Genomic DNA, 24,152 nt, shown 5'->3' on the forward strand with positions numbered 1-24,152 from the left:
CACTATCAAAGAATGCATAGTGATTTGCAAAATAGAGTTTCATAGGCACTTTTTTTAAAGGCTTGATTATTAAAATGTTTATGAAAACTCTTTCACCAAACTGCTACATGCTCATTGGCAGAGTTGCATAAAATAATTGTGTCAGTCTTTACAGTTTACCATGCCTATATGCTGTCACTGGAATTGACTGTAAAAATTCTGGTGAGCAGTCTGTAGAGGTTGCATATTGCCATCAAAAAAAAAAAAAAAAAAACCTGTAGTTTGATTCTTAAAGTTTTGTTATCCTAAGTTTCTCTCATCAGATGGCTTTGTTCACAGATAAAACTGATTTGCTCTAGTGGACACTAGCATACAGGTTTACATAAGGCAGTTTTACTGCAGTTAACTTCTGTGACAGTTCATTTCATAGATAAAACTGAATCTGTTATTTTGCACTAATGGAAAGACTTGTCAATTTAGGGCCGACATAATCCAATTTAAATGATAAAACTGCCTGTAGATAGGCCCATTTATCCAATTAGACCGTTGTCCGGTGGCATAGCCAGGGTAGGGCCAGCAGGTACATTGTGCCCCCGATGTCGAAATCTTATATTGTGGCACTTTTTAGCATTAGGCAATTGGTGCCTTTTTTGTTTTATTACTTGCAAATGATGAAAGTTTATGGTTATACATCTGGAATCATTTGCCAGTAAAAAACTACTCACCTCATTTGTCCATCCCCTCTATGTCTAAATCTTCCTTAAATTTATTCAAACTACACTTCCATAACATCAGATAATAGTTTGTTCCAAAAATTAATTACTCTCTCACTGGAAGCAAATTTTTCACATCTATCCTGAAGCCAACACACAGGGCCAGTTTATGTCCCCTTGTGTGTTGTCTGGAAGACAGTGCCATCAACAAGTTTACTCAGGTTACAAAAGCCAGTACTTATTATCCCCAACTTCCCTTAAATTAGCAAAAAAGGAACCATGTCCAGTCAAAAGATAAGTTGTATGGAGATTGAGATTAAACCAAGTTTCCTACTTTTTACCATTATCATTTACTATTGGACAAAATTTTTTCACCACCGTTCCTTTTGCATAATTTCTCCAATGTTCTTGCCACCGTTTTACCAATTCCCTCCATAGATGCTTCTTTTCCTCTTTGTAACTCTCATTGCAATCTATTTCAAGTGACAGTTATATGGCAGCCCCTTTCTTAGAAGATAACTTTTGCTAGCAACACCAAGTGTAAATCCAGTGGTAGGCAACCCGTCAAAACTTGTAGTGCATCAGTAGACACAGTTTGACAGGCCATACACATCTTCAGTAGAATAGATCACTGAAATGAAAAGATCTTTCGCACATTGAATTTCTGCAAGTTGGAGCTCAAACAGATATGTGATGCATATCCCACAATTGGCAGGAAAATGCAGACACATTCTGTGACTGGCAAGCACTATCACTCCATACTTGAAACATGTCATGGGTGTTTAAGAAAAACAGCAACAGTAAGGAGGAAAAACAATTGGTGACTCAAAGCTATTTATTAGGTTTTTCCACTCCATACATGCACTATGGAGTGAGTGAGGAGAGGGTAGCTTAATGAAAATCCTTGAGCCACAAATTGTTTTCTCTTTACTGCAACACATTAAATTGCGAATCTCCCAATATGTATAAATTCATTAAACTAAAACAGTTACAGGACCATACAAATATGCTGTATAACAGTTATTTAACGCTAGATACTTGTTAACAATTATGTCATCAGAATGAAAATGAAGAGCAGTTATGAAGAAATGGTTTTTAAAGTTCTCTATGAATAATTTTAAGAATGAATGAATGATGTTTTGAATACATACTTATCTGACCAAATGTCTGAGGGGTAAAAAAGTATAGCACATAAATAATAGCAGATACAGTATTTCCATTTGTTTTCTTTTACTTTATTCCAAGCTTACAAATCATGGTTTTTATTAGAAAAAGACAAGTTTTCCCTCCACTCTGCAATGTACATACTGTGCAGGGCACTTTCAACCTTCATAACAAGGGTGCCTTTTGTATTGCAGTACTTCAAGTAAACAGAACTTACCTGTTCAATTCTCCATTACAGTATAGCAGGCTGTTACTTGTCACTCGTTTGGAAAAGTCTGGGCTTAGAATCCCATCACTGACTGCAAAAAAATTTTACATTCTTCAATAGGATTTTCCCTGAAAGTTATTCCAGATTTTAAAATGTACATAATGTGTGCATTGTCCTACTTATTTGTTCTGCTACTACCTGTTCAACTGCTAACATAAGAACTGGCACACTGTGATGAAATTTCCGTTGATGCAACAAGAATCTAAGCAATCAATCTTAGCTGCAGAGAAGTATTTTTGCCATTAATCTTCTTTATTTTCAGATTTATAATACTTTTTTTTTACCACTTGTCATCTTCTATACTGGTATTTCACATTACAACCGTTTTGCCAATTTAATTCTTCTTTATCCTCTGATGAGACAGCAATACCATCAAAACAACTATCAGGAATATAATGTCTTGTGAAGTTGGAGTGCTCCATTTCATATAGAGGGAATTTATAAAACTTGGAAGGAGAGTAAAAGATGTATTTTTTACTTGTGTACAGGTTTTCTTTTTTATGTGAAAGTGAAATAAATCTCCACCTCCTTCAGATTCAACACTGACGATAAATCATAAATTGTTTATATAAGTTTATAAATTATATAATAATACAATAAGTTTATAAATATAGTTAACCCACTGCAAAAAAAAAAAAGTTTAAATATTACAGCTGAGGTTCTATGATGATAAACAATAATAATCTGGGTAACCAGTTCAATATGAAAATATTATATGTTTTTATACATTTATTGTTAATATTCTAAACAGTGCAAAGTGATGGTGTGAAGGTCGATTAGTGTACTGATGACTTTATACATGGTGTCAGTGAAGCATTGCACTTTTTTAAAAGGTACATTAGAGTAACCAACACAGTTCAGTGGATAGTAAATGACAATAATCTATTGCTCAGCCTTTGCCTTTTCTAAAATTAATGCAGCTTTTGTTCGGTCAGCCTCATTCCGCAAAGTATTCACCCAATAATTTGTCAAACTGTCCGAAACATTTGGAGTAGTTTTCTCCAGAAAAGTCTCAACTATCAGGAAGTTGACTAATGGTCCTTTAAGGTGTTCATATCCAAGCTCACCTAGGCTCTTCAGTATCCGTGTAACCCGTAAACAATTATGAAGGCAGCTAGAAAAAAAATTTAAATCCTTTATATTAATTGTTAATGAAACACACAAATTAGAACAGGACAAATGCATATCAGAGGGATTAGCAATACTATGATAACTTAAAGTAAACAACTGAATTTGTTAATGCTATCAGATCACCGAATAAGGAAAACTAATTTTATTTTGTCACCTAGAATGTCTAGAAATTTTTACAGTAGGTGGCATAGTTGTTGCTGCCCGTGCATAAAGGTTTATTTTATCAGTTGTTGACATTATGTAATTTGGAATCATTATTTTCTTAAAAAACATTATTTTTCAATAAAAACCTATATATATATTTTTTTTTTTTGAGACCACGCAAACTATCGTTGAAGCATATGGTGGAAAAACTTATTGGAATGCTATATCGAGAGGTATGTTGCATCCAATTTTGAAGTTCTCATACTGTATGAGAACTTCAAAATTGGATGCAATATCACTAAGGATAAATTTGATGCAAGGTATGGGAAAGACCTTACAAATCAGCAAATGAACTTTTCTCCCACATCACAATCATTATTCAGGCCTATATTAAAAGCCTTTTCAAGTTGGAATACTGTGTACTAGATGCAAAGCTTTCATATCTGATAGTTTAAGCATGAGAACAAGATTATGTAACCTCTTTGTTTCAGAGTTCTTAACAGCAGATCAGATGGAAGCAAGAGTTGGTGAAATTTATGTTTGTGATCAGTAGTGGCAGAAGGTGAAATGTGGTGTTATCTTATGACTCATAAAAATCAATTTTTTTATAAAATCATCATTAATTTATACTAGGAGGTCACATTGTTAATAAAATTAAAAATGTGACCTAAATAAGATGCAACGAAGACCACCTTGAGAGAGAGAGACCTGATCTGTTGGCAAGGAAAACTGGGAATTACTTTGTGACAATAATTCTACACATTGCTCAATAATAGTTTCTGAATATCTTTATTAATACTCTATGTAATTATCTATCTTAAAACATCCCCCTTATTTACTTCAGCTCATGCTATGTAATTTGTGTTTTTCCCCACTAAAGAACTTAAAAAGATAGCAATGAGCAGTAAATGCAATCAAGCAACTTTCAAAATAAAGGTCAGCAAAGAAGCTTTTTTTTTTTTTTTTGGCAATTATGTAACAGATGGAAAAATGTGTAAAATATATAATTACTGTAAACATAATTGTTTAAAAAATTCAGTCCTGGAACTTTTAATTCTGCCTTTATAATTCAAAGACTTCAGAATTCTTTACAATAGATAATGAATATTTATTTTGCTTCAACGTTATTACTGAAGGACTAGAAAAGGGTTATAATAGTTAACCCTTTAATTCGTTGTGGCCACTGCGACATCATAAAATTCTACTTCCAGTTTGATGTCATGGCCACTGTAATCGTTGGTGTTTCTGATTATGGAAATTTATTTTCCTTCTGTGCTGACTCAGTTATTGTACTACCATCTATTTATACTTTGTATAAGCAAGTCTGGAAAACTAATTCCATGTTTATTTAAGTTTCTATTCCATTGTTAGAAGCAGGCAAAATTTTTTTTGATTCTTTTTCAGTCCAATGTCTTTCTGACCACTGGTGTGTCTGATAATGAAACTTGTCCAATGTAATGCACTGCCATCTGTTTATACTGTATTTCATATAAATAATCTGAAAAACTAAGTCAATTTTTATATTCAATAATTAATAGAAGGTGGCTTTTTTCTTTTTTTTTTTCCCACTGTAGAAGTCAGAGTAACTTGTGTTAGGATAGGGTTAAGTATTTATACCTGCCATCAAGATCTCATAAAGAATAAAGGCCTTTCTGGTGAAAAAATTGAGAGAGAGAAAAAAAAAAAAAGAAAGAAACACTTACAAATAAGTTAGTTTCTGATGGTGTTCCATATGGTGTGATTGAGTTTCAGTTTCACACCATGTGGAACACAATCAGAAACTAAGGCATTTTTTTGGTGTTATTATCAATGTGGAACTAAATGAAAAAAAACTAATATAAAGAAATGTTGGTCAAAAGAATGGGCAGAGAGAATTCTATTTTTCAAGAATCTCCGTCCACTCACAAAATGACAAACAAAAAGAATAAAAAAAAAAAATTTTTTTTTTTACATCCAGATTGATTATCTGGATGTAAAATTTCCTGAACATTTCCTTCCAACAAGAATATTACATTATAGGTTTTAAAATGTTTTATCATGCTGTTTGATAAATTAGCTCTCATAAACACAAAAACAATTTTTGAACATCACATTTCCACTAGTCAGTTTTTTTATTGTTAGAGCTGGACTACATGGGAAAGACAGTGAAAATAATGCTAGACTACAAAGAGTCAACAAATAATGAACCAAGAAGTTGACTGGTTCAATCAATAGCCAACAAGTGAGCTAGCTCTTACTAAATCTGTTACAATTTAATAAATGAATCCAATACTTGTGGAGTTTTTTTCTTTAGCAAGACAGGGATAACTTTAATTCCTATATCAATGAGTTGTGATCTTTTTATATTAGTAACTTCAGTTAAAACTGAGATCCCTGATGTCCCTACTATAATGTCTATTGAATCTTATGTTTCAACTCTTATAGCGTCATGTCCTGAAATCAGCATTTGAAAATGCTGCATTTCAAATTCTAGAGTAACGGTACAATAGATACTGAATATTTATTTTGCTTCAATGTTATTTCTGAAGAACTAGAAAAGGGTTACAGCGGTTAACCTTTTAATCCTTTGTAGTCCAATTTCGTGACTACTCAATTCTATGAATCAGCATTTAAGAAATTGGTGTGGATATTCGAGAAATTGAAGCTGTTTATGCAGGGCAACGTTTCTCAAACTGGAAGGTGCATGCTAACCACTAAATCATGACCAGCCTAATTAATTAATTAAATTAATTTAGCATAAACTAGCATCAGGACAGGACTGTGAGGTGGCATAGTGGGATTTAGTGCATGGTTGGAGGGTTTGTTGTAAAATGGTTTATAACAATTTCTCCTTTTGCACAACCATGGTTGGTGGTAATATTTTCTATTGTAATTTTTTAAAAATTACATTCAGTATCACTTTTTTTGTTTTTTTTAATTACTATTGCTAATTTGTCATCCAAACCAGTGTTTCTTTACTTTTTTTTTGCTAACTACCCCTTTTCAAAACACCCACAATCTCTACAATTTTGAGACATACCATTTCATTTTTTTTCCCTGCTAATATTGCATTAAGTTTGTTTAAACTGTAAACAACTTAACTGTAACTGGTTAAAAAAAAACTGCCTGAATGCAATAACTTGCCACCATACTTATGACTATGCAAAATAGGATTAATAATAAATAAGTCCATATATATATATAAAACATGAATATGCATATATTTTAGTATATATATAAGTTTGTAGGTAGAGAATATAAAGGTAGGTAGAGAATAGTAAAGGGCTAATGGAACTGAAATGGTAATTACAGAGAACAAGGAAGGGACAGAAAATAATAAGTACTTAATGCTGTGTATCCTATGATTTCAAAGGGTACTAGGAAAGTTTTGCAATACAGCTTTGTTTATTTAATTTTTTCAAAGTAATTTCCTCTACATTCAATACACCTCTCCATCCTCCGAAACCAATCTTTAAACCAGTTCTGCCAAGTTTCACTAGGGAGTAAAGCACACTCGTTGTCCCAAGCCCGTAGAAGGTCCTCATCACTGGAAAACCGCCTCCCTTTTAGCTTCATTTTCACATGCGGGAACAGTGCAAAGTCGCAGGGAGCAAGGTCTGGACTGTAGGGAGGGTGCTCGAGAAGTTTCAGTCCTGTCGTGGTCAAATATTTGGTGCAGGCTTTGGCGCGGTGAGCTGGAGCATTTTCGTGATGGAGGTACCAGGTGTCCATTCTTGACTTTGGCCGCAGGTTCTTCATAGATCCAATGACTTTAGGCAGGCATTGTTCAGTATACCACTTAGCTGTGACTGTCTTCTGCGTGTCCAAAACGACACGTTCCATAATTCCACTCGATTTGAAAAATACAACTATCATTTTCTTCTTTACAGATCGGGATTTTCTGACAATTACGGGTGTGTCGTCATCATCAAAGACCCAAACTTTGTTTTGAGCCTGGTCGGCAGATCATAATAGTACAGCCAAGTCTCGTCACCTGTCACGATGTTGTTCACATACCGAGATTGTCCCTTATCAAACTTTTTTAACATCTCCCGGCACCAAGTCACATGTCGTGTCATCTGCTCTTCAGTCAGTTGATGCGGCACCCAGAGAGAACAAAGTTTCTTCACGTGCAAATGATCTTGCAGAATCGAACGAATTGCTGGTGCATTTAGGCCCAAAGTATCCTCTATTTGTTGGTAGGTCACTCGCCTGTTTTCGTCAAGCATTTTCCTCATAGCAGTAACGTTTTCCTCCGTAACTGACGTTCGTGGCCTTCCCGGCCTCTCAGAATCCTCCAGAGTGAAATTTCCCCTTTGGAATTCTCTATACCACCTGAATATCATTGTACGATGTGGACAATCATCATCTAGTGCAAGAGTCATTTCTTCTAAGCACTGGTCTATGGTTAAACCACGCACAAAATTATACCGCAAAACTGTCCTTATCTCATTTCGTGACCACGATGCCATCGCAAGCACTTTACACTCTCACTACTAATGAATAACTGAGCCCATCGACTTGGTGCGGCGGCTACTATGCACGTATGAACATGTCTCAACATGCAGCAACAAGCAGCTTCCTGTGATTCATTGTTGCGTCATATTGCAAAACTTTCCTAGTACCCTTTGTACTTCTGGGGCGAGCTGCCGAAGTAATATTTAATATAATAATTTAATATTATTAAATTAATAATATTTAATTAATTTAATAATATTTTATACTGTTACATTCTTCGTAAAAATTCCTATATAAAAAAAATTATATATATATATATATATATCAATAAACATTAATCAATAAAATTTCAGGAAAAATTATAACTAATTTAATACAAAATTTGAGCTCATTTGAATGAAATAAAATTTTCACACCTAGGTTTTAGACTGCTGATGACCAAAATTATAATAATTTTCTGGAGACATTTTTCTTAATTTTTTAATTTTCTAAGGATTTCTTAATTTTGCTTCTAATTCCAGAAAAACTTGCCTCACAGGCTGATGCAAAATGCTGCTTTGCATTTTCGGTACATTAGTTTAAAACTCAAAAAGTTCCTGCTTCGTTTGAAATTTTCTTATTTAATGATATTAAGAATGCCATTAAGTAAGCAGAAGTGCTTACTTAATTTTTTTTTTTTTTTTTTGTTGCTGTTCTCTTGTTGAAACCTTAAATGTTTTAAAAGTACAAAGATAAAGCATTGCAAAACTAAAAACTGAAATTCAGTTTTCTCAAATTTTCAGCTGTGGTGACATACCACCCCAGACTTCTCTAGTGTACCCTTAGGGATATATGTACCACTGGTTGAGAAAACTGATCTAAACTGGTGATAAACTGACAATAAAATTTTGATAAATTTTTCGTTATTAAAAAATATTTACTTATTTAAGTTTTTTAAGCGTTCCTCCCAGTTCTCAGCACGTTTTACTTCTCCTGTATACTGATTCACTAGCTCAATACCAAAGAAATCTAGCAACATTTTATAGGACTTTAAAACACGCTTTCTAGCTTTTGGATCTTCTTGAATAGCCTGCAGCATGCAATGAAAAATAAAAATAATTTATATGAGCAATGCATTATATGATTGCAGTCCAACTGACATATTTTGATAATAATCACACTAGTCAACATCCATAATGCACTAATAAAAAAAAACATTGTTTTTACTACCAATTATTATACACAATAAAACTAGGCTTAGAAATTGTCCATCACATTAGGATTTTAGTCAGAATGTTTTTTTTTTTTAATGGGTAGAATAATTTAAAAATTAGCATATATTCAAATGAGTAAATAAATGAAGTCAATGTTTTGTAATCTGTCAGATTTTCTGTTAAAAGATTTCTTGTTTATAGTCCAGAAGGACTGTCAAATCAGAGAAGTTTGCAATAAATCATGAATCATTAACCTTATTAGCAGTACTATGACACAGGCTTGAACCATGATCTGCTCAAAGAGCATGTGCTACTGCACTCTTGCTCCTGAACAATCTGTTATGATTGCATAAAAGAATAAAAAGAGAATATTCTCTTTCTGTTTGGTCATTCTCCCTTCTTAAATGCAGTGAGCCAAACACATGATCAATGCCATCACCAATACATTTAACCAATTCCACACAAGTTAAGAGTTGTTTAAAGAACCTTGTGTTTTCGTGTACATTTTTTTAAATAAAGAAATGTGCACAAGAAAAAGAGTCATGGTTGTGCATCAATGAAGGCCAATCTCCAAGGTAGCAAAGATAATTTACTTCTATTTGCTTGTACTTTAATTGTGACCTTAGCAGCCAAGGTAAAAGCTAGCCTCAACATATATAATTGGTTGTAATTAAATTGCATGGATTTGGCTGCCTGTAGGTGGCAAACCATTAATCTGAACAAACCTGTTCAAAATCCAAACTAGATTTTGAACAGGTTAAGAATAGAAAACTTGCTTCTTGCCCTAATCGTAGCCGAGCATTCTGGTCTCTTGCCAAAGCTATTGGCCGCAACTTTTGCCCATCTCTGCTCCCACCTCTGTCAAAACCAGATGGTTCTGTTGTCACTTCAGCCAAGGATAAAGCTGACCTGTTAGCATCCCATTTTTCTCCAAACTCGTGTATTAATGATCTGATAAAACACCTCCCACCATTCCCAACATGCCCCATTCAATGCCTCCTGTGATCTTCCGTCAAAAGGATGTCAGAAGGATTTTGACGAATCTTGATGCTAAGAAAGCTCCAGGTCCTGATGGTATTTCTTCAATTGTTCTCAAAACCTGTGCTCCTCAGCTTACTCCTGTTCTTTGCCGCTTTTTTCACTTTCTTATTCCAAAGGTGTTTTTCGTTCTGCTTGGAAATTTTCTCATATCCAGCCAGTTCCTAAAAAGGGTGACAAATCCCTCCCATCCAATTATCGTCCCATTGCAATTACTTCTACTCTTTCTAAAGTAATGGAGAAATAAATTAACTGCTAACTCTTAAGCTACCTAGAAATCTTCCGTCTGATCAACGATCGCCAGTATGGATTCCGTCAATGTCTATCCACCGGTGATATTCTGGCTTATGTTACCCATTTATGGACAAATTCAATGGAAAGGTTCGGTGAAATGCAAGCAGTTGCACTTGACATCTTAAAGGCTCTTGATCATGTTTGGCATAAAGGTCTTCTAACCAAGTTTCCATCTTATGGTTTGCCAACTGTTTTTTGTAATTTGTTATCCAGTTCTCTCTGATGGCTCACGGAGGATGATAGTAGATGGCTCTCTGTCTTCTAACTGCTCCACTAATGCCAGTGCCCCCCAAGGTTCAGTTCTTTCCCCCACTCTTTTCCTCTTGTATATTAATGACCTCTTTGCATTGACTGGAAATCCTATTCATAGTTTTGCTGATGATAGCACATTGCATTCCACTTTCCATTTTGAGAAGTCTTGCCCTGCTCAATCAGCTTCAACTCCTTGAATATCTGCTACCAATCCTTAAATGCCGATCTCCAGGTAATTCTCCAGTGGGGCAAAGACAACTTAGTTGATTTCAAGCCTTCAAAAACTCAGTCTTGTCTTATATCTCGCAAAAAGGATTCTTTTGCTCCTATGCTTATCTTTGTTGACACTCCGAGTTTTAGGCAAAATGATATATCTCTTTTGGGGATTACCCTGACTTCTAATCTCTTGGCACAAGCACAGTACAAATATTGTTTCCTCTGCATCTAAAAAACTTCGTTTTCTCTTTCACTCTCGGCGTTAAGTTTCTTCCAAACAGCTGTTCACTCTGTACAAATCGTAAATCCACCCTTCCATGAAATATTGTTCCTACATCTGGAGCGGTGCCCCCAAAACCTCTCTCAGGCTTCTAGATTCCATTCAGAAGAGGGCAGTTAGGTTAATTAATGACTCCTCTCTAACAGAGTCTCTCCACTCGTTGTCTCATAGACATACTGTTTTTGCTGCATGCCTTTTCTACAGATACTTCCGTGGGCACTGTTCTTCTGAATTGGCTTCTATAATTCCTGCTGTCTCTTTCAAAACAGTCCGAACACGTGCTGTCACCAGCCAACATCCATTTACTGTCCAACTCACAGAACCAACTTTTCGTCTTCCTCATTTATTCATTCAACTGCCGTTTTCTGGAACAACCTTCCTTCATACGTATTTCCTGAAAATTGGTCTACAGAAGTTCAAGTCTAATGTCAACAAATATCTTCTTTCGTCTTCTCAACCTCCAACCCAAGCACAGTACTAAGTGCTGTAGGTTCTAATACCTCTCATGTTTGGGGTTTTCATTAAAAAAAAAAAAAAAAAAAAAACTGCCCAAAAATGAAATTTGAGGGAAAAAAAACAGCATGCAGAAACAAAAGGCACACACACAAAAAAAAAAATTTCAAAAAGTGACATTAAAGTGCATTTGGTAACACCTGTCACAGTACAATTTATTCAATCAAATTATAGTATGAAGAAGCTACAGATTATGAAGATAAAACTGCTCAGTGTGATAGCTATTTGTACTGCAAATGTGCTGAATATGAAGTACAGCAAGGTCAACTGTTTCCTGAAGCAAGTTAGGAGGAATGCTGGCAAGCTGGCAACTGCCTTGCAGCATCCATGAAGTCAACCAGAAATTGAACATTGTCTTGATACACTGTCCTCTACATAATTACACATTTTTTGACTTCTGATTAAGGGGTTATCCCCATAATCAGAAGTCACAAGGATTAAGGTTAGGAAAGTGGAGTAGCCATTTACTGGGAAAATACTGGGAAGACTAAAGCAAAGAGGCGCCTCCGTAGCTAGGTGGGTAGGAGCAGCAGTGCGTAGCACATGCTAGGGTCCAGACCTCTTTGAGCCGGAAATCATCAGGAAGGTGGTGGAGATAGCCCCCGATATGCTACTGAACCTCTTCAATCTATGTCTCCAAACTGGGACCTATCCGAAGGACTGGAAAAAAGCAAATATTAAACTCATAATTAAAAACCCGACAAAACCACCAGACCAACCGACTTCCTACAGACCAATAGCCCTACTAACAGTCTGCAGTAAACTCTTGGAACAACTCCTGTTAACCAGAATACAGGCTCACTACCTACAGGCAAACCTAATGTCCCCAAACCAGTACGGCTTTAGACCGGGAACATCGACTGTAGATGCCCTGAAGAATGCCCTTACATGTGCAGCTGCCATAGAAAACAAATACTTCCTGGCTATCTCTATCGACTTTGCTGGGGCGTTCGACACCCTTTGGTGGCCGAGCGTCCTGGCCTGGCTCTGGGCGAGTGGGATGCCAGGCAACCTCTATCGAGTAATCCAAAGCTACCTCTGCAGTAGACTCATCATGGTGAATGCTCCATATAAAATACTCACCAGAAAAATCAACAGAGGCTGTCCTCAAGGCTCCGTTTTAGGACCTACATTATGGAACATCGTCTTGGATGAATTCCTAAATACCGATATTGGAGAGGCGTCTTCACAAGCCTTTGCAGACGACCTCATCCTGATGATAGAGGCAAACAGCAGAATCCAGCTGGAAAGAAAGGCAAATCATGCCCTTAAAATCCTACAAGAGTGGACCAATATCCACTTCCTTAGGATCTCTGCAACCAAAACGGACTCCATTCACCTCAAGGGTGCCCTAGATTACAGGAGACCCCCACAGATTAAGATTGATGGTATCACACTACGACTGTCTAAGGAACTTAGATACCTGGTAGTAATACTGGACCCCAGTCTCTCCTTCCAGGCACACTTGAAATACATCCGTAAGAAGATATGGGGCTATACAACCCTTGTTACCAGAGTCGCAAAAAGGGACTGGGGATTGAAAAAGAAGACCCTCAAGCTGTTTTACAAAGCCACCTTCCTGCCAATAGCTACCTATGCTTCTGGAGCATGGTACCCCAAAGTCACCATGGCTGTAAATCGCAGAATCCTCGACTCTATCCATAGAGCCATGCTGCTTGCTATAACCCGGGCCTGCAGAACAGTTAGCACCCACACGCTGCAGATGCTGGCGGGAACCCTACCTTTAGACCTCGAAGTAGCTAAATGTGGAGTATTATATGAACTCTCCAAGGGAAGAGCCTGCACCTTCGCCAGCTTCGACGCAGATCCTACCACAAACCGTTTGACTGAGAAAAACAGACTTACAAATCATCTCATGCAAACCTGGCAAACCAGATGGAAGAATTCCCCAAAGGGAGAAGTCACCAAACGATTCTTCCCCAACGTTGGCAAACTCTATCCAATGGCTCCAGCATGGTTCACGCCGGGACTCCACGCGACCTTCCTGCTAACAGGACATGGTGCCTTTAAGGCTAAACTTACAGCCCTGGGCATTACAGATGACCCTACTTGCTGATGTGGAGAGCTGGCACCACCTCATGCATGAATGCCAGCTTTATGATGACCTCCGCTGCCAGCTCATCACCCGCATCACCTTTTTGCCGAGAGATAGAAAACAACACCTCCTGGACAGGAGGCAGGAATATATTGCCTTCTCAAAGTTCGCTGATGGTATCACTTGTACAGAAGAAGACGGGACCTGAATGCACACTAGCCACATAATGGCTAGAAGCCAAAATGTGCATAACACCAAAGATGACCTACCAAGCAACCATGAAGATAGACAAAAAATCTGAATGAAGGATGAATAACAGCTGTTCTGGCGGCCTGAGCCAAGCACTAGCCTGGCTCTCCTTTAATACCCCTTCCTGGCAGGAGGACGAGACGACCAGTCGCCTCGCTCCCCTTCTACCCCACCTTTCCTTCTGGTGAGGCATGGGCGTGCCTCACTGGCCGCCTGGGGGAATCTCTTCTGTGTCCCCCCATACTTCTGCCTTCCCCCCCCCCCCCCCCCCCCCCCCGCTCTATCTATGCATGACGCGAGTGCCCTGCACACTAAATTTGGTCTGGCCCAAAAATGGTCTTCACCCAGTCTCGGCCTAATTATCCTACACACTGCCATATGAATGCATGCACACGTGCTGTATGCAAACATCCAAAGTAATTATGATTGCATGGATGTGTATATGTGTATGTGTACATAAGTTTTTTGCTGCCGAAATCTCAGGAAATTAAGCAGCAGGACCTGCCAGAGTAAATTTTAGTCTACTGATGTTTCCTGGTCTGCCTCCACGGGCCGAAGGTGGAGCAATGCTGGGCTCCAGCAGGGGTCCAGCGGCTAAATGACCAGATGAACAATGGTACACGACATTACACAGGTACAATACCCACACACTTTTAAACCTCTGGCATTCCCAGGAAACTGGTACACCCACAAAGAAAGCAATGCGGAGATGGGGGAAACCCCTGGTGCCGCATGACAACAATATACCTTACACCTTAGTCACTATCTGGCAGAGTAGAGTAGAGGTAGCAAGATTATACACTAGCTGATCTGGAAGCCTCCTAAAGAGTTACCAATGGGTTCAATCCGGTGTACTAGCTAGCGGCCAGCCTGCGAACACCGTTTTAGAGCTGTACCCTCAAAATGTAAGGATGATTGGATCTCGCCATGATGTTCATCATAACCTCAAAAGTCATCAGTCATACTGCATGGTGGAAGGGTTGACCGTAACTTAGCTCTGGAGACTAAACATTGGTTCCAACACTTCTAGCCTCCAATAAGCAAAGCCCAGGATTACTAACAGTCCCACCATCATGAAGGTGCAAGCAGAGGATCTGGCTGTCACAGACCATCCGGACTTTGCCGAAATTGGGTCCACTTGACTTGAATGTCACGTGAATATCAGTTCCATCAGCGTTTTAGACTCCCAGGTAGCAAGTACAGCTTGTCTGGCATATCTGAGAGAATGTCTGTGACAACCTCAAGGTAAACTGCAGCTATTATCAACCCACTGCGGGATGGAAGCCTCCTCAACAATTCATGCTGAGGGAAATGGACCATAATCTGCCACGCTGGTCCAGTGCGGGTTGGCAGATCGACCGTATTTAGCAGTCAGGGGCTTGAACCCTGGTCTACTCAAAGAGCATGTGCTATTGCACTCCTGCTCCTGACCACTCAGCTATGGAGGCCGTACCAATGCTCAAATCATGAAGAGTATATGCTTCATGATTTGAGAATATGCTCAAATCATGAAGTGTAGTCTTTATCAAAAATTTACAAGTATAATTTTTCAGTCATATACTACTTCAATGATCTCAGAAAATATCCCTCCCCCTTTTTTTCATTTTAATTACATTATAAGCTGGACCATATCAACAGCTTTAAATTGATACAAACCATGAGTCTGTCTTAGAGACTGATGTTGGGCCAGGGCAGTAAAGACCCTTGCAATAGTCTCAGTAGCTGTAGATAGGGAATTCATTGCAAAGAGTTAGTGGAGGGAGCATGCATTCTAACAAGTAAGTTTTGTAATTTTGATGAGTGGTTCGCACACGAACACTGTGTGTACTGCAAGTCCTATAACTCTGGACCTGCTTAACCAGGGTTAAGACGGTCCAGAGCAGTGGCGTATCCAGGTATCATTGTAAGGGGTGCATGCTGACTAGGTGTTTAAATGTTTTTTTTTTTTGTTGTTTTTTTGTTTTAGATACACCTAGAAACACTTATACATGTGCGTAAATAATGTTTTATTGATTATTATCTTTATTTGAATATTAGGAAACGTGAATAATAATATGTATTAATCATAAAAAATTACATTTTTTTTTATTTCCAAACATTTGGCAATATAACACATGGAACAAACAAGTTTATGAAATATATATGAAAATTATAAAAGGAAAGAATAACGGGGAGTACATGCAGAGGTGGATTTGCAATGAAGCTTAAGTTTCAGGTGTCTCACTTGCACAGGTCCCCTTCAACACTGGGAGGGGTCCTAGCAATATGTTCTCATGGTCCTATGTTTTTGTAAGATTTGCAAAAGTAAGGTATTGTAACCACAATCAGTTAACACCACTGTCTCTTTCCATTCCGACTTCCCCTCCTTCACACTGTCGTGTGGAGTGGTATTGGAGGCACCGGCACGATATTTTGCAAGTTGGTGCATGTGGGAATAAATTTTTTTGTTCACCAAATTTTTGAATACATATTGACACCAGAGTAACAAAATTACAGATCGTTCTGTCAATTTGTAACAAAATTCAAAGAATAGTGAAAAAAAAATAATGATAAATCTACAGCAATGAGAAAAATTATCAAAACTGGACAATGTTTGACGATTGCTGACATCATGGATCATTCAAAATGTTTGAATGGTCCATCACGTAAACTAATGAAAACTAGAATAATAAATTTACTTACATTTTCAGGCTTTCTTTCTACCACAGGTCAGAAAAGAATGGTTGTAATGGTAATGGGTAAATTTTTTTTGTGCAAATCACTACAGTTGAAAATTAAAATCACAGAATAGAACACGATGCTTGATAAGAGCTGCAGAACTTTCTTTCTCTGCCAATAAAGCAAAATGAAAATATCTGATTGGATGAATTTTTTTGTTTCGTTTCCAATTCTTGTTTCCCCAGTTTCTCCTTCAAGTAAGTTTGCAACAAATTTTCCAACCACAAGCGAAAACGGAACAGATAAAATGGTTATAAAATGTATTAAAAGCGACAAAGTCAACTCCTGTTGGCCGTTTAGAAAGAAAGCAATAGACAAGGGTAGAATGTTGTTGTGAAAATGGCAAATGAACCTCAAAACCATAAATTTAATGAAACTGCATGCTTTGGAGTGACATGTTGGACAGACAACTTGTGTGATCAAGACCCACTAATTTTGGGGTGACTGAAGTAGACATTTTATTCTTTTGTGTCATTGTTTAATCTGCTCTATGAACACTACATGAAGGGTTCCTCCCACTGCATTAATCACTTACAGAACGTCAACCTATGCGAGGATCAAAGCACCAGCAATTTAGATATGTCTCTGGTTAGCATAGTAATAACTCATTAGCCGACCGGGCTAGCCGGGTGGGTAAAGTGCCTGCCTGGCAAACCCAAAGGTCGCGGGTTCGAATCCCGCCTCGGGCTTGGATCAAAGTACTGCAAAAACCTTGGAAGGTGCATTATGGCCACAGAAGCCGTTGCGCCAACAACTACAAAAAAAATAAAAAATAACTAATAACAAATAAGCCAAATAACAATGCTGGCCATAGCTAGACTGTTATATGACAAATTTGTGTATTGTAAAATAAAACATTGCCTTCCAACAACAGTGTACCCACACACAAAAAATGTGAATTAAATTCAACACTAGAATAAAATCAGATGTGATGTTTATGTATATTTGGCACTGATTTTTCTGAATATTTAACGACTATCTTTCATTTGTTACTATTTGTATAAGCGTGGCATGGTCAAAACAATACTCAGACAGCCAGTTACTGCGCTGATAATGTTTTACATTTAATTTTTAAAAAAACGCTCGTTTATTAAAAAAATTCGTTAATTGTCTTGAGAAATGAATCTATCTTCCAAATTTTGCGGGACTCTTTCAAGCTCAGGCCCAAATGCAGCTGCATTGGCATAGTTATGCCACTAAACAAAATCATTTGTTTTTCTGAAGATTGTCTTTCACTTAGCTTTTCGTACAGTGAAAACCTCTTGAGAAAATAAGTGAAATGCCTCCTGCATTATTATTTTTCTTTGATTTTGAATTTTTGGTTAAGGGAGGGCATATGCCCCCTCCCCACCTAAATCCAGAGGATTCAGGTGGGGGGGAAGCATTTTATTCCCTGGTACAGAGGACAAAGGGAACAAAATTAACAGGATTCATGAAAATCAAAGAAGGTTAGGCTGAAAACGAATTTTTCTGGTTAATTTGACAATTACCTCTAATCAGATTTTAGGTCAAACTTTGCAAACAGAAGCACAATTATAGAAAACTGACTACATGTAAAAAATAAATCACTTCAAAGTATAAACTGTACTACTGATATAGTATAGCTTATGCTTTGAAGGAAAAAAATTAAAAGCAGAAAATACTGATATTCCGTAATGAATTTACATAAATTTGTCACTACTTACTTTTGCTTCATGAGACTGTAATGGTTGGGAGTGAGAATTCATCCCTTTCTCACGGATTGGAAATAGCCTGAAAACATGCACATATCAAGGAATTTCAGGAAATAAGTAATACCATAAAGCTACTGTATTTAAAATTATGCTATTATTGTTACAACTATAGTTATGGGACGTTAAGAAATTTACTTGATATCACTTTTACAGTTATTTTAGTCAAGCACAAAATGTTGACAACCATAAATATTTTTAGGAACAAAACAGAAAACCAACTTTAAAAGGAAACATTACTCATTTCAGAATGCTAGGAAGCATGTGAAAAATAACATAATATGAATTTTTTTTTTTTTTTTTTTTCAAGGCAAAAAAAAAAAAAAAAATCAAAATATCACTCATAATATACACTGGTGAGTAAAACTTAAGGAACAACTCTTTCTAAAGGTTACAACCACAAAAATCAAACTAAACAGCCTGTCTCTACTGAACTGTGGCCATTCAGTAGATATCTCATCTGGTGCACATGCAAAAATTTGAATCATGAGACGGCTCACATAAACAGATAAAAGCAGCAGTTATGTGCAAATTACCAAATGGTGAGCACAATTGTAACAGACATTCGATTGGTTTCGTACAGTGCTACAGACAATGAAATGGCCAGTAGACAACATCTGGATGACTTTACCTGGAGTTGAATAACTGGGAAGGTCAAAGTGCAAGGAGTGTGGCTTGAGAGTTCGGTATCGCCCATAGCATCATCTCATGTGCATGGTTGGCCTTCAGAACGACAGGTACAGCTGTTCAAAGGACCAGTGGTAGTAGTCCAATTGTAACAGACATTCGATTGGTTTCGTACAGTGCTACAGACAATGAAATGGCCAGTAGACAACATCTGGATGACTTTACCTGGAGTTGAATAACTGGGAAGGTCAAAGTGCAAGGAGTGTGGCTTGAGAGTTCAGTATCGCCCATAGCATCATCTCATGTGCATGGTTGGCCTTCAGAACGACAGGTACGGCTGTTCAAAGGACCAGTGGTAGTAGTCCATGAAAAACAACGCCCATATACTCCTACAGGCTATAAAGTATCGCACCGCTATATACTCCTACAGCCCAAGAGGGACCGACACCAGACAATGGGATCCATTGCAAACCTGCTATACAGGACGCAGGATATCGCGGTTTACTGTGGCCAGGCAACTCCACAAAGGTGGACTGTTTGCCCTATGGCCAGTGCACTGTGTCCCTTTAACAACTGCCCATTGGAGACACCGTTTACAGTGGTGCATCGAACACAAGGACTGGACAGCAGTGCAATGGGGTAAGGTACTCTTTACTGATGAGAGTAGATTCAATCTCAGCGGTGGTTCTGGATGTCAGCTGATCTGGTGAGAGGTTGGCACACAGCATCACCCTGCAAACGTCACTGAAAGGGATCGATATGGCAGTCGAGGTGTTCTCATCTGGGAATGCGTTATCTTTGATGGGCGTACACAACTCCAGATACTGGAAGGGGGTATTGTACTGAGGTAATCCTTTCCCATGTGCATCTATTCCGAGGTGCCACTGGCCCCGAGTTAGTTCGTGTTTATGGATGATAACGCCACACCCCCATCGCACTGCAACTGTTGATATGCTTTTGGAAAGTGAGGACATTGTTCGTTTGGATTGGCCTGCCTGTTCCACCGATCTAAATCCCATTGAACACATGTGGGATGCTCTGGGGAGATGCTTAGCGGCACATCCACACCCATCAGAAAATGTTCACTGGCTGAAGATGGTGCTGACAGAGGGATGGACGATGTTACCGCAAGAACTTATCAACAACATTGTTCTAAGTATGGACAGGCGGTGCAAAGCCTGCATCGACATTAGGGGTGGTCATATCTCCTACTGAGAACCATCTTTTCCTTTTGTTCCATCTTTGGCATCTGTATCATGGCAGTCAGTGCTGTGTTGCCATTTTTGAATAAAGTCCCTCTGTACCGTTTTGTTTCCGTTGTTGTGTCAGTGTTGTTTCCCTCATCATTTTTGTACCTCACGAGGTTCCTTTGGTATGCTTTTCCCATATCCAGGCCACTCCTATGAGAAGCTACAGGTGAAAACTTGACTGGTCGGGTGCCTCCGTAGCCAGGTGGGCAGGAGCAGCAGTGCATAGCACACGCTTCTTGATTTGACCGGGGTTCGAGCCAATGCCCACCAAATATGGAGGATGCGGAAAGGTCAGGGAATGACCACCGCATATCCCTGGAGCAATATGGCCTTAGTTGCTAATGCTCCTAAAAACCAAATAACAAACATAACTGACTGGTCCTTAAGTTTTGCACACCAGTGTACATGCAATACTTGAATAAACAGTGTACAGAAAGGTGTGTAATAGTTCTTGGTAAAAATACTTTTTTTTCCCCCACGAATATTGTACAGGTAACCCTTATATAACATGGTAGTTAGGGTCCTATAAAATTTCATGTGCAAAACAGTGTTATATGGGACTAAAAAAAAGTACAAAAAAGGGGGGCTGCGTTCCAAACACTAACATAAATGCACTATTTCATTAACAAAATGTTAGCAAAACTAACAAAAATACACCATTCTACATTTAGTGTATATTTCGCTCTTTAAAAAAATCAGTAATCTGGGTTTGTTTGCTTTTGCTTGATAAATCTTTGTGAATTTCATTGTATGGAACTAAGCTTTTTTGAAGCTCCCTTTTGAACTTTGAGTTCCTTTCATTCAAAAATCTGCATTCAAAAAATAAGATTCTAATTGCTTGGCTAACTTTATGCCTTTCTGTGTGCCTTTTAGCGTAAAATTTTGAAGCTTATAATTTTCATCTGCTCTATCATCCTCAGAATTGATTTGGTTTTACCTCCAATGCCATTTCCACAAAAACTGCTTCTCCGGCCTCTTCTACCAGTAATTCTTGAACGTCTTCAGTAATCATATCTTTTATTTTTTTAGGAGCATGGATGACTAAGGCCATGTTACTGTGGTGTATACTGTCTATAAATTGCGTGTGTCATGAGGTTGATTTTCTGTTTTGCTGGACAAAAAATCTGAGTTTCCGTGAGGGAAAAACCATACTACCCTCGCCTGAGCCTAACTAACTCAGCCACGTTGTGAAAAAGACCCATAAAAATTACTCCTGTCATCGACAGGATTCGAACTCAGGTCTTTTCCAGCTAGTGTGGGGAGGAGGGCGATTCTGTCAACTGTTACCCACGAGGGCTTCAGTAGTCATATCATTAAAACCTGCCCCTCTGAACCGTTTTGTAAAGAACAATGTAATACCAAAATAGCAAGTTCTACTATCGCACCGATTCCATTTTCTGCCAGTTTGACCATATTTCCTGAATGAACTGACTCTGGCCATACATTTTTCCACACGCATTTAACATTGACAGTTTTACTTCTTTCAGCGATAAAGCTATGATTCTGATACAGTCCACAGTTGAGATATGTTTATATACCTCCATTACTTCAATGGATTCGGAATCAATTTTTTCCAAAATCCATTGTAATGATTTTCTGATGTAATGAGTTTTAAAGGTGGATATAAAGCCTTAATCTAATGGCTGAATGAAAGAAGTTGTATTAACTTTGTACAACTGTGGTGTTAGGAACATAATTTCATCATTTGGATGACTTAAATCTTTTGGATGGTCTGTGCTATCCAATAGTAATAAAACTTTGACATCTAGATTTTTCCAAAAGTTCAATAGCACCGAACATAACATGGGGATTACCCAACAAAATAAAATACAAGGATTTTTCAATTCAAAAAGAATGGAAATGTTGAAAAATTACATCCAACATAATAGTAGGGTTTCCCCCGCACAAAAGCTCAAAAATACTCTGTTATGCAAGGCTTAATTGCTTCTCGGCCTTTTGGCTAAGCGCCTCCGTAGCCAGGTGGGAAGGAGCAGCAGTGCGTAGCACATGCTTCTTGATTAGACCGGGGTTCGAGCCCGTCACCACCAAATACGGAGTATGTGGAAAGGTCAGGGAATGACCACCGCATATCCCGGAGCAATATGGCCTTAGTTGCTAATGCTCCTAAAAACCAAAATAACTAACTAACTAACCTTTTGGCTAAGATCAAAGTGTTATGTGAAGTTTACCGAAATTTTCTAACTGTGTTATATAAGTACCATGCTATATGGGGGTTGTCTGTACATGCTGCCACTGGTCACCAACCTACACATTTAAATGCTTTTGTAAAGACTTTGCAAAGAAGATTTGTACCTCTTAGAGGTACAAACTAAACTTTATAATGATATATGCACCAACATTGAGCCATGATGTTGATACATGGCTCGATGTTGGTGCATATACATTGAACCATGATGATGAAGAGGTTGAAGAAATGTTCACTGAAATTGAGAGACTTCTAGATGAACTGAAAACTCACTATACCATCATTATGGGAGACTTCAATGCTAAGGTTGAAAAGAGACAAAACTGCATAGAAATGGAAACTATAGGAAATTTTGGAATTGGTGAAAGAGGTGGAAGACTTGTGGAATTTGCAGAATCTTGAGGAATGTCAGTAATGAACACTTTTTTCTAGGAAAGAGTGAACAGAAAGTGGACATGGAAGAACCCAAATGAACAACTAATGAAATTAACTCTATCTTTGCTAACAGAAGGTATATTGTGAACAATGTTATTATCCTAAACAAGGTAAATGTTGGAAGTGATCACAGAATGGCAAGATACACACTTGATATAGATGTAAGAAAAGAAAGGAAAAAAACTGATTTGAGTAAATAATAGTCTTTGAGATAATAGAAGAGGAGAAAAAGCAGTATGTACTGGAACTTAGGAACAGGTTTGAGCTTCTGCAGACCTTTCAGGACCAAGATACTGAGGAATACACTTTCTGAAAGTAATAAAGCCCAAGAAACCTCAGGTAAAAAGAAACCCAAAGAAGAAAAAATTAGTCAAGAAACACTTGTCATGATGAACTGAAGACAACAAATGAAAAGCAAGATAAACACTGACAAGGACAAAATTGAGTATACTGAATTATGCAAAGACATTAGAAACAGACTCAGAGAGGACATAAGAAGATTTAGCACAAGAAAAGTAGAACAAGCATTAAGGAGAAACAAAGGACTTAAATCAGCAGTCACACAGAAAGACAAATGATACTGAATCTGAAGAATAGTGATGGTGTATTTATAAATAGCAGAGAAAGCATAATTCAAATAGCAGAAGACTACTACAAAGTATTATATAAGAGGCAAGGGAATGATGCCAGTAGTGGGGAAGATAGATCACAAATTAGCAACACATACAACATACCTGATATCCTTCCTGAGGAGGTAGAACATGCATTGAAGAAAATGAAAAATAAAAAAGCTCCACGTGAAGTTGAAGTTACCGTAGAGTTGTTAAAATTAGGAGGAAGGGACATGATACAGAAACTGGCAAGACCTGTCAAAAAGTACATTAGGAAAGGCTAACATCTAAGGAGTGGAAAAATGCAATCATAATTTTGCTTCATGAGAAAGGAGATAAATCAGAAATTGGAAATTGTCCCACCTCTGCAAGTTGTTCACAAGGGTCATTACTAACAGATTAGAAAGAATACTTGATGAGAATCAACTGAAAGAGCAAGCTGGCTTTAGGACAGGATTCTCAACTATGGATCACCTTCACGTAATATCACAGCTAATGGAGAAAGCAAATAAATATAAAACACCATTATGCCTGACATTTGTGGATTTTGAAAAGGCATTTGGCTCCATACAGCATAAGACAATGTTTCAGGCACTGGAAAAACAAGGCATAGACATTCCATACATTATGATTTTGAAGAAAATATAT

The 24,152-nt window shown here is 37.8% G+C and overlaps 1 protein-coding gene across 3 annotated transcripts in view; it reads right to left on the reverse strand.

The window, feature by feature from the left end:
* Positions 1–2,821: 2,821 nt before the first annotated feature.
* The window catches only part of LOC150086044 (opioid growth factor receptor-like protein 1), an 80,222-nt gene continuing 58,891 nt past the window's right edge, over positions 2,822–24,152 (reverse strand). For all 3 annotated transcript variants that reach the window (XM_090373674.1, XM_090373673.1, XM_090373675.1), the window contains exons 6-8: positions 18,331–18,397; positions 8,757–8,905; positions 2,822–3,238 (exon numbers count right to left, since the gene is read on the reverse strand). In XM_090373674.1, coding sequence (XP_090229800.1) covers positions 3,007–3,238; positions 8,757–8,905; positions 18,331–18,397 — 448 coding nt within the window. In that variant the 3' untranslated portion in view covers positions 2,822–3,006. The remainder of the gene's footprint in view (positions 3,239–8,756; positions 8,906–18,330; positions 18,398–24,152) is intronic.

This window comes from Mastigoproctus giganteus, chromosome 5, assembly GCF_048544385.1.
Source record: "Mastigoproctus giganteus isolate SK-2022 chromosome 5, ASM4854438v1, whole genome shotgun sequence".
NCBI classification, from domain to species: domain Eukaryota; kingdom Metazoa; phylum Arthropoda; class Arachnida; order Uropygi; family Thelyphonidae; genus Mastigoproctus; species Mastigoproctus giganteus.